Below are 16,318 nucleotides of genomic sequence, written 5' to 3' on the forward strand. Positions count from 1 at the left end.
ACAGTGCGAGCAATAATGTTGGGACATTACTCTGTTGTTGGCTACTCCCTGTCCCGTGGGGTAACCCTCTTTCGTTTAAAGGACTGTCCATGTTCTGCGTGGTTACTCACTCTGCAACCAGCGAGAAAGTGTTCAGTACTACCACACCTGTAGCAATGGGTGCAATACTCACTTCCCCTTTGTTGGCAGCCAATACATTTTCTCCGGCGTGCACGACTTGGGATGGGATAGTAGCGCTGTGGGGCAAACATTTGTTGATATTGTGCTGTGTCTCTTCTTCGTCATGGTCCTTGGGGACGCCAGTAGCTTTGCGGTGGGTACTGAAACTGAGGAGGTGGGGCACATTCCTGCAGTACAGGTGCGGTCAGATATTGTGTCTGTGAGTTAGGCTGTTGAATTGACTCTCTGATTTGTGCAACTTCAGCACTTAGATTTATCAATGTGGCCATGTCAGAGCGCATTTCTTTCAGTTCGTTTAGCACATCTGACTGGATGTTGCTTGGACGTTCTGAATTCATGTTTTTACCTTTTTTATCGGCAGGTGTGTCATGGGACTGGACTGATTGCACAGTGGTTGGTCGCTGTTGGGCAAGTAATTGCTTTTTGTTTTGTCTTTCTGTTTTGTTGGCGCAGGCAATATTGAGTTTCTCAAGGAGCAGCTCATCACTTGTTGTTGTTTGTTGTAGGTACGGCTGGAGATCGCTCCTAATACTCTCACTTTGCAGGCCTGTTAAGACAGTATGGAGAAACATACTTTGCACAAGGACGGGATCATATCTTAGTCCAGATTCTGCCTCTTGTGATGCAAACAGGATCTTTTGCCTCAAGTCTAAAGCACGTATCAGGAAATGTTGTGGAGTTTCCTTAGTACTTTGAACCTCCGATGTGAGCTGCTTGTACAGTTCTGTTGCACCTTTTTCCTGGTAGTGGGATCTGAGAATCCTCCTCAAGATAGGTAAGGTAAGGTTGGTTTTGCCCTCCAGATAGCTACGCAGTTGTAAACCTGGTGCTATTGCCCTTATAACTACATCAACTATTTCTATTTCAGGAAAACCCTTACTGATGCCTTGTTCGATCTGGTGTGCAAGACTAGAAAAGGTAAGTTTATCCTTCTGCCCTGGCTCACCAATCTGGCCTGATATTTTGTATTCTCTACCCCACTGTAATGAGATCCGGGGCTGGGTGTTCTGCTGAACAGAGGCATTTTCATGGTTGGCATTATTACCCTCCCTATTGACTGGCATTTCTGTTTTTCTGGTTTTATTTGCTTTCTCCTGCAGTGATAATGCTAACGCTAGCTGTAATGATTCTATCTCTTTTTCTAAACGCTCTTCCTCTGAAGTCTGATAGACCTGCTCTTCTGCAGAATTTGTCTGGTTTTTTTACTTAAGGTTACCTTGTCTTGTACTGTATTTTTAAAAACCTGTTGCAGCTCGGTAATTGTATCATTAAGTGTCAGTAACTCTGCCATGCTCTGATCCTCCAATTTAGTTAACTCTTCTCTCTCTAAATACATCGTGATATATGAAAGGAACGACTTTTGCCGGACACTTTTTCAAATTCCCACCCAGCAATCGTTAGAAAATCACAAACTTCAATCAAGTTGTCTTTCGTTAACTTGTACAAAGCACCACCAACTTCAAGTTTCAAGTCATCGATCTCTGAAGACTCCATTTCCATCTTGGACCCGTGGATTATGTCAGTGTGGTGAAGTTACTTCTCTGCAGAATGGACAACGCAGCTCTCTTGGCACCCGTGGTTAACCTCAGATTGCATGCAAGTCTTTTTCGGCAGGCGTTGAATCACCACACGCTATTGTCCACCCTGGCTGTAGATGTGTGAAAAGGTGAATGATGATCGGGGACGTCTATCAGAGACAGCTGGCCCTCGTCACGTCCATCTCGGTGGGACCTCCAAATGTAACTGCCTGGAAATGCTGGAAATGCGAGATAGAAATGAATACTCAGACAACGATGTTTTCTCTCCGGAAGCTACACCGAGAATGAGGCATCGTGCTGAGAGTTCACGGATCGGTTTTCTCAAAAAGACTAAACTAACAGATCTGAAATCTTTAACAGGTATAGCTTACATACAAACGTTCTCAAACAGTATTTACTATGTTATACATTATAGAAACATTTTATACCTTCTTGAAAGTCTTAACAAGCTTTTAATAGATGTGTTTACATTTACTTTTATGAATATACTGTACTCATGAATTGAAGTGTGATCCCTCTGATCTTTGACTCAACAATTTAAAAAATTATTAACAAATCACCCTATTACACAAGCAAAACAGTAACTACTCATACTACTATACTAACTTATTGGCATTAAGTAGCCTATATTACATTTACTTTTTGTAACATTATTTTACACCACATTTTTTCATAATAGAGGAGGAAAACAACAGGGAGAGTCCATAAGGGATGAGAGGGTATTGACTAGTGAAAGAAATGAAGAGACAGAGGGAGTGCAACATAGAGACCACCAAGCCAAAGCAGCAGAGATAGAAGAGAGCTGTTCAGACTTAGGGGATAAGGACACTGGTCCTAAACAGTTAAAGCTGTCTCAATACCCTCATACTCAGTTTGGCACACAAAAAAGAGCCTTTCAAGAACAGTGGTTCAAAAGTTTCAGATGGGTGGAATACTCAGCTAGACAAAATGCTGCTTTCTGCTTTCCTTGTAGGGTATTTGGCAAAAATGTCAGAAAGGATGCACTTGTTAATGATGGAGTTAATAACTGGCAAAAGTCACTTAGCAAGTTTCAAAAACATGAAACAACACAATCACATAAGGACAGTGTGGTTTGTTGGAACAGCTACAAAGCAAGCCTGTCAAAAGGGAATGTTGTAGAGCAGATAGAGGCAGCAAGTACCACTGAAATTAGTGAAAGAAGGCAGTACCTAGAGCGTATTATGGCAGTAACCTGCTTCTTGGGGAAGCAAGGCATAGCATTCAGAGGTCATGATGAAACAGATGAGAGTCACAACAAAGGCAATTTCCTAGAGTGCATGTCACTTTTGACCAAATTTGATCTCTTCTTGCAGAGATACACAGCCCCTTCAAACACCACGTACCTCTCATCTGATAGCTGAGAGAGTGCTGTTCACAAGAACTAACAGAAAATATCATCAGTGAGATAAAGGGAGCAAATATGTATGCCATTATGGCTGATGAGGCCAGGGATGGAAAGACAGAACAGTTGGCACTCTGTGTTAGATACGTGTCTGTTGAGGGTGCCGTCAAAGAAAGGTTCCTAGCCCTTACAGAGGTGTCACAGTTTGATGCTACTTCCATAACATCTGCAATTGAAAATCAGTTGGTAAAGAAGGGAATTGATCAGTTGAAATGTGTGGCACAGACCTACGATGGGGCAGCTGTCATGAGTGGGGATGTTGGGGGTGTACAAGCCCATTTAAAAAAAAAAAAAGCACCCTGAGGCAATTTATGTGCATTGCTATGCACATGAGTTAAATCTTGTTTTATGTCACACATGCAAAGCTGTCTCTGAAGCCACAGAGTTCTTCAACATGCTGGAAAGTCTCCATTCTTTCTTTAGTGTCTCCCTTGTAAACCACCATAAGTTTGTGGACACTCAAAAGAAGTTAGGGTTGCAGCCAAGAGAACTTGTGCAGTTGTCAACTACACGCTGGGCATGCCAGCTTCATTCAGTGACTGCAGTGATTGATAATTTCCCTGCTATCATTGAGTGCCTCTCCACAATCAAGACACCTACAGCAGTTGGATTGAGGGCAAAACTCAGTAAATTCTCCTCAGTGTATTTGCTGATGGTTTTCCACACTCTCCTGCCTTTAACAGCAGGTTTACACAGATACCTACAGTAGGAGACCATTGACATTGCCCAAGCAGTGACATACAAAAATGCAGTGACTGACACCATGAAGCAGAAACGCAGTGATACCACTGCTGCAGATCTGTACTCCAGAACAATAGCTATGTGTGAGGCAAACCAGATAGCAGTAGAATCATCCTCAGGACAGAGGCGGAAGACAAAGAGAATGGATGAATATGTTGTTGAGTCAACTTGTGGGGCAGGCAGTGAAACCTGTGGCTCTTCAGAGTCTAAAGATCTCAAGAGGAAACTTTTGTTTCCTTGTCTGGACCGAATGATCTGTGAACTTGAGAGGCGTTTTTCTGGTGTGAATGAGGATGTGCTCAATGGAATTCAGGCATGCAGTCCAACCTCAGGCCATTTCTTGTCTGAGACTCATCTGACAGCACTGGCTCTGCATTACCATATTGAACTTAAGTCAGAGGAAGTGATAGTTGCAAAAAACTTTCTGAAGCGCAAGAGTGAGGCTGGTACAGTTCAGGACATGCTAGCAGTGTACAAACTCCTAGATTCGGAAATGTTCCCTTCACTGAAAGCTATTATGCAGGTTGCCTTGACAATACCAGTTAGCAGCTGTACATGTGAGCGGTCTTTTAGTGCCTTGCGTCGGCTCCATACATGGCTCAAGAGGACCACAGGCCAAAGCAGACTCCAGCACCTAGCTGTGATGTCTATTGAGAAGGAGTTGCTTGAAAAAATTGAACACCAAAGGGTCATTGACAGGTTTGCCACCCTCAAAGTGCGGCGACATAGATTAACTCCCAAAGTAGAGCCAAATGGGGATTCAGGTGAAGTACTTCAAAGATATCCCTCTCTTTCTTTTTTTATATCTTTACTTTCTAAGTATTTTCAAGACCTCTGTAAATAATCTGGATATTTTGGACTTTTTGGTTTTACCTTCTTTCTTTTTTTTTTTGCTCTTGATGTGAAGCTTGTTTTATTATTATTTATTGATGACTTATATTGGTTTATGAAAGTTCAGACAGGCGTGCAACCAGATATGTTAGAGATGGCCATTTGTAAATAATTTACAGAAGATGAATGACATTTTGTTGTCCAAGTACCTGTTACTTTGTTCAATGACAATAAAGTTGAATCTAATCTAACCAATCTGATGACTGTTGATACAAAAGGAGCTAACGGTCAGGAAAACCAGCTGAGTGAAGAAGGTTTTGTGTTTGTTACAGGGGGCTGTCTGTGTGAACTCTCACAATTAAGCTGGTGCTCTGAAAAGGTCTCAAAAAAAAGAAAAAAAAATCTGGATTTTGGAGTTAGTTGAACCAATGTTAAAATGATAAAGTTATTTTTCAATAGACATATTTTTTGTCTTTGTGTGAAAAGAGGGTGGGTGGTGGCAGTGGGGCTCATTGGGTGCTCAGCACCCCTAAAGCTCTGACCCTAGAATCGCCCCTGGGCTAATCTAATGAAATATTTGAGGACTATATGTTGCTTGAAAAGAGTTAGCTTTTTTCAATTGTTGTTAAAGAAGAAAACATGTTTGTTTGCTTTTTTGTAACTGTAACGCCCACCCTCAGTGCACCAGGTAAGTTGTATAAGGGTGGTGTGGACCAGTGCCTAGGTTCGTAGGGAGCCGTAGTGAGAATGGAATGAACAGACAGACAATAAAGATGAGTTTGAACCATTCATTGGTTTATGTTGAAAGGTATTGTAGTTACTGTTCCTCGTGTGTCGCTCTCTTCGACGTTGTGTCGGAGAAGCGACACTAGGGGTCTCTCTTGAGCACCGAATATACCTCTGATCTATGAAAAGAATGAGAAGTTGGCAGCCAGTATTTGCATACCCCGCCCCGGACATTCAGAAAATTTCTTCAGAGCCTATGGTTGCGCATGCTGTTTGCGTGAAGACACACCTGTTCCTGTATTCCTCTGACGCTACTGCATGCTGTTGGATTGAGGGCGCATTACAGCGACGATTTCTCTTTGCACTGCAGTGCATGTTGCCCCTGGGCACTTCGACAGCACAGTAAACCCAAACTCGAAAGAGTTATTTAAAAGAGTGATTTCCTCTAAAAGAGTGATTTTCTGTAAAAGAGCAAAATACACAGCGGCGTTGAACGTCCTTTTCAGGACGCGTCTTTATAAAGATGCCCTTCTGCCCCTGTGTAGTTCCTGGAGGAGGTAGAGTGCTCTCCGCTTCAGAAGGCCACAGGCGTTGTCTCGTGTGTCTGGGTAGCGATCACACCAAGGCTGCGTTTGTGGATGGTTCATGCTCTCACTGCGACAGCATGACTATGACAACATTGCGGTCACGGCTCGCTTTCAATCGAAAGCAAGCCACTCCAGCCGCCCCTCGCATTGCTCCTTCTTCCCACGGGATTGAGGACGATGCGAGTGGCACTGGAAGCGATCTGGGGATGGCAGCAGGTGCGGCTCCGTCGGGTACCCCCCCTCGGACCACCCGTCCCTTGGGCTGCCGCCTTCGGGCCAGCACGCCCAAGCTGAGGCTGACGCCCAGATGTCCGACATGCTTTCCCGGGCCTGGAACCCCCCGTCCTCCCCACAGCCATCGCGGTTGGATGACTGGTTCCTGGAGTCCGGGTGCCGCTCACAGCCACGCCCCCCCCGGTCCCGTTTTTCCCAGAAGAGCTGACGTCACTGTGGAGGGCACCGTTCACCACACGACATCACAAAGCCATGCGCTCATCCGCTCTCGCTACCCTCGATGGCGGAGCGGCCCACGGGTACACGGCGATTCCCCCAGTGGATAGGGCTGTTGCTCTCCACTTATGACCCGGAAACCCTACCACCTGGCGGGGTCGCCCTGTACTCCCTTCCAAGGCCTGTAGGACAACATCCTCGCTGACAGCGAAGGCCTACAGCGCCGCCGGAAATGCCGCTTCCGCCCTGCACGCCATGGCCCTCCTGCAAGTCCACCAGGCCAAGGCGCTTAAAGAATTTCACATGGGTAGCCCTGATCCCGACGTGCTGCAGGAACTGTGCTCAGCGACCGACCTCGCCCTTAGAGCCACGAAGTTCACGGCGCAGTCACTCGGGCAGGCGATGGCCACCCTCGTGGTCCAGGAATGACACCTATGGCTGGACGTGGTCGAGATGCGTGAGACCGCCAAGGTTCGCTTTCTCGACGCCCCAGTCTCCCAGTTCGGTCTCTTCGGCGACACCGTCGAGGACTTCACCCAGCAGTTCTCCGCGATGAAGAAACAGACGGAGGCGATATCTCATATCCTGCCCCGCCGCCTCGGGCCATGCCCCGTCTGCTTGCTGAGGGCGACCCCATGCGAGGAAACAACAAGCTGCTCCGCCTCAACCTGGGCCCAGCTCTCAGCCCACGCGTCGAGCGCCCCGCAGGAAGCAGACGCCCCCCGTCTGACGGACCCCCTCGAGGACCCGGAAGGCTCCCAGGCACTCCTGAGACGGATGACCCAGAGCCCAAGACGTTAGCTCTGGAGATGGTAAGACCACTCCGTCTCCCGGTGGAGAGCCAGGAGGAGAATCTTTCTTTGAATACATTTAATTTGCCGCTCCCCTTAACTAGGGCAGCGGTACACAAATTCTGAATAAAAGAGCTATTTCCTTTGTCTCTGGGTCATCTGGCCCGCAAATGCCGTTCTCACAGCACTTCAGCCCCACGACTGTTCCCCGGCCGGCCGGTTCTGACGAGTCCAGAGGATGCCATTACAAATCCTCCTCCTCAGTCACTAACCTGCCCCCTGCCGGGTGTGCGGAGCAAGGTAAGTGCTTCGAGTCCTTCTCAGCACCAGAGCCTCGGGACGCGTCCTCGCCTCCCGACGGCGTGCTACCTGCTCCGCCTGCTGCGAAGCCCTGCCGGGTACGTCAAAAATACTTGTCCATTTGGTGCCCCTAGCACGGAGATTGGATGCGTGGCTCTCACTTCCCAACCCGTCTCGCTGGCTGGCCCGGACCATCCGACTCGGTTACGCAATTCAGTTTGCCAGGCCCCCCTTCGCGGGCGTCCGCTTTACCGCAGTGCACGGCCAACATGCCAAACTCCTGCGTGCGGAGATCGCTACTCTTCTACTCAAAGACGCGATAGAGCCTGTCCCTCCAACCGAAACGAAGAAGGGTTTCTACAGCCCTTACTTCATTGTACCCAAGAAAGGCGGCGGCTTATGACAGAGGCAGCTCTTGCCCCACTCCAAGAGACCGGTATCTGCATACTCAATTACCTCGACAACTGGCTCATACTGGCCCACTCCCGAGAGTTACTATGCGCTCACAGAGACCAGGTGCTCAGGCACCTCAGCCGCTTGGGACTTCAGGTCAACCGAGAAAAGAGTAAGCTCACCACGGTTCAGAGCATCTCCTTTCTCGGCATGGAGTTAGACTCAGTCTCAATGTCCGCACGTCTCACCAACGAGCGTGTGCAGTCGGTGCTGAGACGCCTCGCCAAATTCAGGCCGGGCACAACGGTCCCTCTAAAACTCTTCCAGAGGCTCCTGGGGCATATAGCATCCTCCGTCGCAACATATCAATTGCCTAGAGTTGTTGACTGTTTTCTTTGCCCTGTGGAAGTTTCTCCCATTAATTAGAGACAAACATGTCCTAATCAGGTCAGACAGCACCACTGCGGTAACGTACATAAATCGCCAAGGCGGCTTACGCTCCCGTCACATCACGACTCGCCCGTCGCTGTATGCCACTCACATCCCTGGCAAACTCAATGTGATAGCAGATGCACGGTCATAACAACGCTTGCCCAGTGGAGAGCGGAGGCTTCACCACAAGTCGTTCCAGCTGATTTGGGAACGATTCGGCAGAGCCCAGGTAGACCTGCTTGCCTCCCTAGAGACCTCCCATTGCCCGCTCTGGTACGCCCAAACAGAGGCTCCCCTTGGGGCAGACGCACTGGCACACAGCTGGCCCGCGGGGCTACGCAAGTATGCATTTCCCCCAGTGAGCCTTCTTGCACAGGTGCTGTGCAAGGTCAGGGAGGACGAGGAACAAGTCACACTAGTGGCTCCCTATTGGCCCAACCGGGCCTGGTTCTCGGACCTCGCACTCCTCGCGACAGCCCCTCCCTGGCAAATTCCCGAGGAAGGACCTTCTTTGCTTTGGCATCCGCATCCAGACCTCTGGAAACTTCACGTCTGGTCCCTGGATGGGACGCGGAAGATCTAGCTGGTCTACCACCTACCATCGTGGACATGATCAACCAAGCCAGAGCCCCTTTTACCAGGCAGCTCTACGCCCTGAAGTGGCGCTTGTTCGCAGATTGGTGTTCTTCCCAGGCTGAAGACCCACAGAGGTGCGCAGAAGGTCAGTGCTCTTATTCCCGCAAGAGAGGCTGGAGGGGAGGCTGTCCCCTTCCACCCTAAAGGTGTATGGCACTGCTATCGCGGCTCACCACAACGCAGTAGACGGCAAATCCTTTGGTAAGCACGACTTAATCATCAGGTTCCTAAGAGGCGCCCGGAGGTTAAATCCCTCCTGGCCAAGCCTGTTCCCCTCCTGGGATCTCTCGGTAGTCCTCGCAGGCCTCCAGAGACCTCCCTTCGAGCCGCTAGAATCAGTTGGACTCAGGGCCCTCTCTCTCAAGACTGCCCTGCTGATCGCACTCGCTTCCATCAAGAGGGTCGGGGACCTGCAAGCGTTCTCTGTCAGTGACACTTGCCTGGAGTGAATCGCTTGCATATAGCGCCCTTTCCCTCGGTTGAGGTAAAATTGTGCGTCTTTTTTTCCCAGGAGATTCCACATCTCGAATCACTGGTCCATTCCTCCCTAGCCCTCATGGCTCCGCAGTTCAGCGGAGGAACTTGCCAACCCAATCCACTGCGGGTACTCAGTCTACTCTGTACTGAATAGGTGCTCCGCAGGGTGAGGACTCCTACTCGGACTCCCCCATGTGTATTTTCCGCAATACGGTCCCCTTACGAGCGGACCCGCGTTTTCCTTGGGTAAGTTTCGGCTGCCCCCCGGTCGCCGTGTTGTAGCAACTCCCCCTCGCTGAGGCTGGATCTACCACCGTGCCACTTCCATGTGTCGCCTAAAAACACATGTGATGTATTCGCCATTTTACCTCCCCGCCGGGTAGGTGTGGTCTCCGCAGGGTCTTTTCCCCCTGAAAGAATAGGAAATTGGGTAAGACCCCCTTCCCTCAATGCATGTAAGGGCCCCGGCTGTCTATTGCTCTATGCGAGAAACATAGAGAGAAAAGAGGTACACAACATCGAAGAGAGCGACAGACAGGGAATGTCTAGGTTACGGATGTAACCTCTGTTCCCTGATGGAGGGAACGAGATGTTGTGTCTTCCCGGCCACGTTGCTGAGCCGAACCGCTGTAGTGGCCAGAACCATTTCTGGCTCCTCAGAAAAATCCTGAACTCTAGTATTTCCTCGCCTTTATACCCGTATGTCCGGGGGCGAGGTATGCAAATACTGGCTGCCAACTTCTCATTGGCCTTTTTTCATAGATCAGAGGTATATTCTGTGCTCAAGAGAGACCCCTAGTGTCACTTCTCCGACACAACGTCTCGTTCCCTCCATCAGGGAAAGGAGATTACATCCGTAACCTAGACGTTTTCTTTTTCCAGAAAAAAAAATAAAACAAACATCAATGACAGCAATGTCACTGTAAACAATGAGCAAATATAAAAATATTAAATGAAAATAAATTGGTTTCTATGCTTATTCTTTATTTTCTTTCTTAAGAATTATGAACTTAATTATCAAATCTTATTTACTCTCTTTTAGTCTAATTTTATGATTCAGCTTACTAATTGAACTCTTTTAAACTTACTTTTAGGTTTTACTAATTGATTCCCTTTTTATTACTTAATTATTTAAACTAATTTTGTTCCCTAGTGAAAATCTATTTTATATTTTTTATTAAAACCTATTTAAGTCAAATTATTGCTCTCTTATATTCCCAGAAATTTGTTTAAATTTGATATTCAAATCAAACCACTTAAATTTCATTTCAATTCACAAATAAAACCTTACATTTACAATACAGAGCAATTAACAACAGAAAAAAATCTGAAAATACAGAAAACAATTCACATTTAGTCAGTCAGTCTTTAGGTTGAACAAATCAGTCTCTAGTATGACAAATAAGTCTGTATTTGGAACAAATCTGTCTCTAGTATGACAAATAAGTCTGTAATTCACAAATAAAACCATACATTTACAATACAGAGCAATTAACAACAGAAAAAAATCTGAAAATACAGAAAACAATTCACATTTAGTCAGTCAGTCTTTAGGTTGAACAAATCAGTCTCTAGTATGACAAATAAGTCTGTATTTGGAACAAATCTGTCTCTAGTATGACAAATAAGTCTGTATTTGAAATAACTCAGTCTCTAAAAGCACAAATCAGCTTTCAGTTTGCAGGAAAAAAAAAAAATATTTTCCATGTCCTTGTGAAGCTTTAGAAGGCATTATTTCAGTCTTACCATCGTGAAGAACAAATCAACAGATGAAAAAACTATGCAAATGTTGCTTTTACCGGAAAAATCCAAAGGATGTGACGTTTATGTGTGCTTCCGAGAGCCTTGCCTCAGTGCTTCTGCTATTCAACAGCGTCAACAAACAGTCTGCAACACTAGGTAACGTTATCTTAAGAGATGGAATCCAGCAAACATCCGGCTCCCAACTCAAACGAGAAGGGTCTGACTGCAGAGCCGCAGAGCCACAGTTTCACACCAGCAGTTTCACACCAGCAGTTTTACCCCGCGCATGCGCAGTTTCACTACATCAGTTTTACCCGCTCAAAATGCATATTACGGCACTGGAAGGAAATAATTTACCTAATTATTCTAAATGTTCGTCTTGCTGTGACCAATATCACTGTCCGTTCTGCTCAATACATTATTATAAACCGTCAGGAGAAAGTCACCTCAAGCGTCATCTTCAATTACATTTTAACCGAGCAGTTCAACATGAGGGTGAGCTAAAAGCTAACTTTACGTTAGCCAACTTTAGAAAGATAATGTGTTCTGCGGGAAATGTATTTATCGATAAGTAACGTTATGGCTATAAATAACTAATGTAACCTGTATCTAGGCTTATACTATAATATTCTTTACTATCAAAAATTATAGTTTTTAGTTATATCGAACCATACAGTCAGACGATTGTTCTTAACAGATATAATTTTGACTCTCCTTTTGTGTTAATTTCATATGTTTTGTTCCCGGCACTGTTATATCAGATTACAGATTCATAATTATTAATAATATTAATATTATTATTGTTAATCTTATTCATAGTATTCATTGAAGTATTGCTTTTTTCTCAGCATGACATTCCAGTCATCAGGCGGTGGTGGTGCCTTCTCCTCATGGAGAATTTTGCTCTTGGAGGGTAGGGTTTCTGATTATGCTTTTTTTTTTTAACCAAATTATTATTATTTGTCATTTAGCAGACACTATTATCCAGAGTGACTTTTAGTAAACTAACTTTAGGGACAGTCCTTGCTCAGGACTGTCCAAGTGCTTTGCTAAGTGCCTTGCTCAGGGACAGAATGGTGACAGCCCCAGGGATTGAATTCACAACCATACTGTGTTCCATTTGGAAGCACAGACTATTGATGACTAGACAACCAACTGATGTATTCTGCACAACTTTGTTCTCATTGTTGTCTTTTTGTATTTTGTCAGACATGGAAGGTGGCTTGCACACTGGGCTGAGGAGGCCATGGCGGTTGGATCTTGCCTCACTGACAGTGAAGTAAGCTTTTGTTGTCAAAGTATTTTTATTTATTTTTTTATCCGATTTTCAGTCGACAATATTCTATACTTAGACTTTCAGGGGACACAGAGATCAGCTGGGTTCTAAAAACACACACCAAGTAAGTCCCATTGATCCAGGGTTGATCCTTGAAAGACCCTAAAAGACCCCTGTGAACACATGTGCCCCAAGCCAAATGGTCTAGAGCTAGTCTGATCATTACAGGCATGTACTACTTTAAATGTATGTTCTTGCTAAATGTAATGTTGTAGTTTTATGATGCAGTATTAAAAAGGGCTTAAAAGTCTTAACTGGTGGACACCCTGTATTAGGGCAGGGACAATAACCTTTGTTATTTTTGTTTGTTTTTGTAAAGTGGATTGATACAAATACCTGAATTCTCTCATGTGTAAATTAGAAGTATATCAACTCTTTGTTTGGTTCTGCATTGAGTGTGCATGAAATTATAAATTTTATTAAATGATAATTTTGTAGTCTTATGGACAATTGAAATACATTACATCACATTGTGCTCTTCTACAGCCGATGAATGGACCAGGAGAAATTGAGTATGGCGTAGGAGCGCTGGAGGGGGTCACGCCACCACACAATCTTGAGGTATTTTGTAGAGTTCTGCTATGTATATATTTAGACTTCAAGTTTTATTTATTTGAAACTATAAAATTGTTGATTGCTGTTAATTTTCAAATATTTTTCATAAAGAATGGCAATATGATGAGCAGCATCAGGAAAGGTGTTGAATGGTTGAAGGAAAATCACCAGCTGATGAAGAGCAAGTACTTGCCACCACGCATTGACTGCATGGAGGAGGAAGATGCACTGAAAGCCCTTGCTCGACTGCATACACATTGTGACACAACTTTGGATGAGGATGATGAAATAAGAGCCCCATTCTATTTTACATTTAAAAACAGGGAGGACATGCTCCTTTTCATGTCAGCGGTTAGGGACAACAAAAATGTTAGAGTGTCATCATTTTACAACCCTGATATTTAAATTTTTTTTCCCTATTGGTGACAGACTTGGTGTCTGTCTGTCTCTGTATCTGTCTGTCTGTTTCAGTATGTCTGTATCTGTCTGTCTGTCTGTCTGTTTCAGTATGTCTGTCTGTATCAGTATGTCTGTCTGTATCTGTTTTCTGTATCTGTCTGCCTGTCTGTTTCAGTATGTCTGTCTGTCTGTCTGTATCAGTGTGTCTGTATGTATATCAGTATGTCTATCTGCAGGCCCGCCGACAGGGGGGGACAAACGGGTCTGTTGTCCCGGGCCCAGGGTAGGGGGGCCCAGAACTGGGCCCTCATTAAATTATGGAATAATTGTTAAAAAATAAATAAAATAGGCATATTTGTGGAAAAAATATCTAATATTTAAGTTACATGAAAGCTTTTTATTTGTTTTCTTCCTAATTGTCCTTGAAATAGTGGTCAAGAACCCCCGCCCACCCCCAAAACAAAACTGGTTTGGCCACTGATCAAAATTTGATGTTGTCATTTGATTTGAAGTTCAGTAGGCTAACGTTACGATCAAAATGTCCGGTCAGCACAAGTCTGGTGCTCAGAAAAGAAAAGAAAAGAGAAGAAGGGAAGAAGAAAATAGAGGCCTTCGAGATGTCCTAAACAAATATTTTAAAAAAGGTGGTGACGGAGAAGCTGGAACTAACGTTAGTAAAGTCAACGTAGAGCAAGGTAAGAAACAGCGCAGCCAACGTTTATGAGTGTTGTCAAAGACCCGGTACCAAGTCGGTACTAATTTTGTTTTAAACGTCACGCCACGGTACCAGGTTTTCTCAAACCCGGTACTTGATGCGCGTGCATGCCCGAAGCGCGTGCAGTTGCGTCCTCTTCATAAAAGTGCTGAGACATTGCGACCGGCGGTGCTGCTGATGTGGTGGCTGTAAATCCACTTGTTGATAAGAAAGGAGGAAAGAGACACATATGGAAATATTTTGGATATTAGCTCATAATAGCGACGCGGCGCGCTCGTTTTACAGGCGCGCAAGTTCATTGTTGCATAGCAACGACAGACGCCACGGGAGAGCACGCGCTTGTGGAAAGGAGAAAGCGGTGCGAACTGCGCTCTCCATGATGACGAGGAAGTATTAGCAAAGAATTCATTGATTTCTAGCCCTTGCATTAGCTTTACTACTAGATATATTTATGGAGATGAGAAATAAAAAGCCGGCTGAAATGCGTCACTGTTGGCATCGGTGAACAGATAATGGGCCAGATCCGAGTCTATTTTTGCTGCGCTGCTCATGCTTAATTAAAAGTGAAAGCACACTTTTGATGGACAAAAATAAATATGATTTCACACAAAAAGTGCCCAAAATGCACAGATTTTGCATGTCTAGTATGTTTTAACAAGAACTGCAGTAGGCTATGTCAGAAAAAAAATGAAAACATTTATAGAAAATGTACCCATTTAAACGTGTTTTTATTATTCAGTTTGGGTAAAAGTATATGGTGTTTTATAAAAAAAAAAAAAATGGAAGTCTGCTGTAAAGTGGTTAGAACAACGGAATCGGCTAAAATCAGAATTGGCCTAGAAAATTGTAATTGGTGCATCTCTAGTATAAGAGCCTGACACAACACGTTATCTTTGACAGAAACGGTTGAGTTTGGTAGCTCCGTCAGAGAGGATGAGACAGAGAGGAGAGAGATCCAGCTGCAGTCAGGTGACAGAGAGAGTGATGCGTTATCTTTGACAGAAACAGTTGAGTTTGGTAGCTCCGTCAGAGAGGAAGAACAGAGGAGGGGAGAGGAACAGGAGAGGAATAGCAGAGGAGGGGAACAGGAGAGGAAGAGCAGAGGAGGGGAACAGGAGAGGAAGAGCAGAGGAGGGGAGAAGAACAAGAGAGGAAGAGCAGAGGAGGGGAACAGGAGAGGAAGAGCAGAGGAGGAGAACAGGAGAGGAAGAGCAGAGGAGGGGAGAAGAACAAGAGAGGAAGAGCAGAGGAGGGGAACAGGAGATTAAGAGCAGAGGAGGGGAACAGGAGATTAAGAGCAGAGGAGGGGAACAGGAGAGGAAGAGCAGAGGAGGGGAGAAGAACAGGAGAGGAAGAGCAGAGGAGGGGAACAGGAGAGGAAGAGCAGAGGAGGAGAACAGGAGAGGAAGAGCAGAGGAGGGGAGAAGAACAAGAGAGGAAGAGCAGAGGAGGGGAACAGGAGAGGAAGAGCAGAGGAGGGGAGAAGAACAAGAGAGGAAGAGGAGAGGAAGGGAACAGGAGAGGAAGAGCAGAGGAGGGGAACAGGAGAGGAAGAGCAGAGGAGAGGAACAGGAGAGGAAGAGCAGAGGAGGGGAACAGGAGAGGAAGAGCAGTGGAGGGGAACAGGAGAGGAAGGGCAGAGGAGGAGAACAGGAGAGGAAGAGCAGAGGAGGGGAACAGGAGAGGAAGAGCAGAGGAGGGGAACAGGAGAGGAAGAGCAGAGGAGAGGAACAGGAGAGGAAGAGCGGAGGAGGGGAACAGGAGAGGAAGAGCAAGGGAAAAGGAGAGATCTGGGCATGGGGGGGGCCCATCTAAGATTATCTTGTCCCGGGCCCAGGCAAGACTGTCAGCTGGCCTGTCTATCTGTGTATCAATATGTATCAATATGTCTGTCTGTCTGTATCAGTGTGTCTGTATGTATATCAGTATGTCTATCTGTGTATCAATATGTATCAATATGTCTGTCTGTCTGTATCAGTGTGTCTGTCTGTCTGAATCAGTATGTCTGTCTGTCTCTGTCTGAATCAGTATGTCTGTCTGGTAATTAAATTGAATTATTAAATTG

General features: G+C 45.6%; 1 protein-coding gene across 1 annotated transcript in view; it reads left to right on the plus strand.

Moving 5' to 3' along the window:
• The window catches only part of LOC127653649 (uncharacterized), a 39,135-nt gene extending 24,608 nt beyond the window's left edge, over positions 1-14,527 (plus strand). Inside the window, exons 4-8 of the mRNA XM_052140419.1 lie at positions 1,049-1,098; positions 12,097-12,161; positions 12,458-12,527; positions 13,071-13,145; positions 13,251-14,527. Coding sequence (XP_051996379.1) covers positions 1,049-1,098; positions 12,097-12,161; positions 12,458-12,527; positions 13,071-13,145; positions 13,251-13,544 — 554 coding nt within the window. The 3' untranslated portion in view covers positions 13,545-14,527. The remainder of the gene's footprint in view (positions 1-1,048; positions 1,099-12,096; positions 12,162-12,457; positions 12,528-13,070; positions 13,146-13,250) is intronic.
• The last annotated feature ends 1,791 nt before the right edge of the window (positions 14,528-16,318 follow it).

This window comes from Xyrauchen texanus, chromosome 13, assembly GCF_025860055.1.
Source record: "Xyrauchen texanus isolate HMW12.3.18 chromosome 13, RBS_HiC_50CHRs, whole genome shotgun sequence".
In the NCBI taxonomy this organism is placed as follows: Eukaryota; Metazoa; Chordata; class Actinopteri; order Cypriniformes; family Catostomidae; genus Xyrauchen; species Xyrauchen texanus.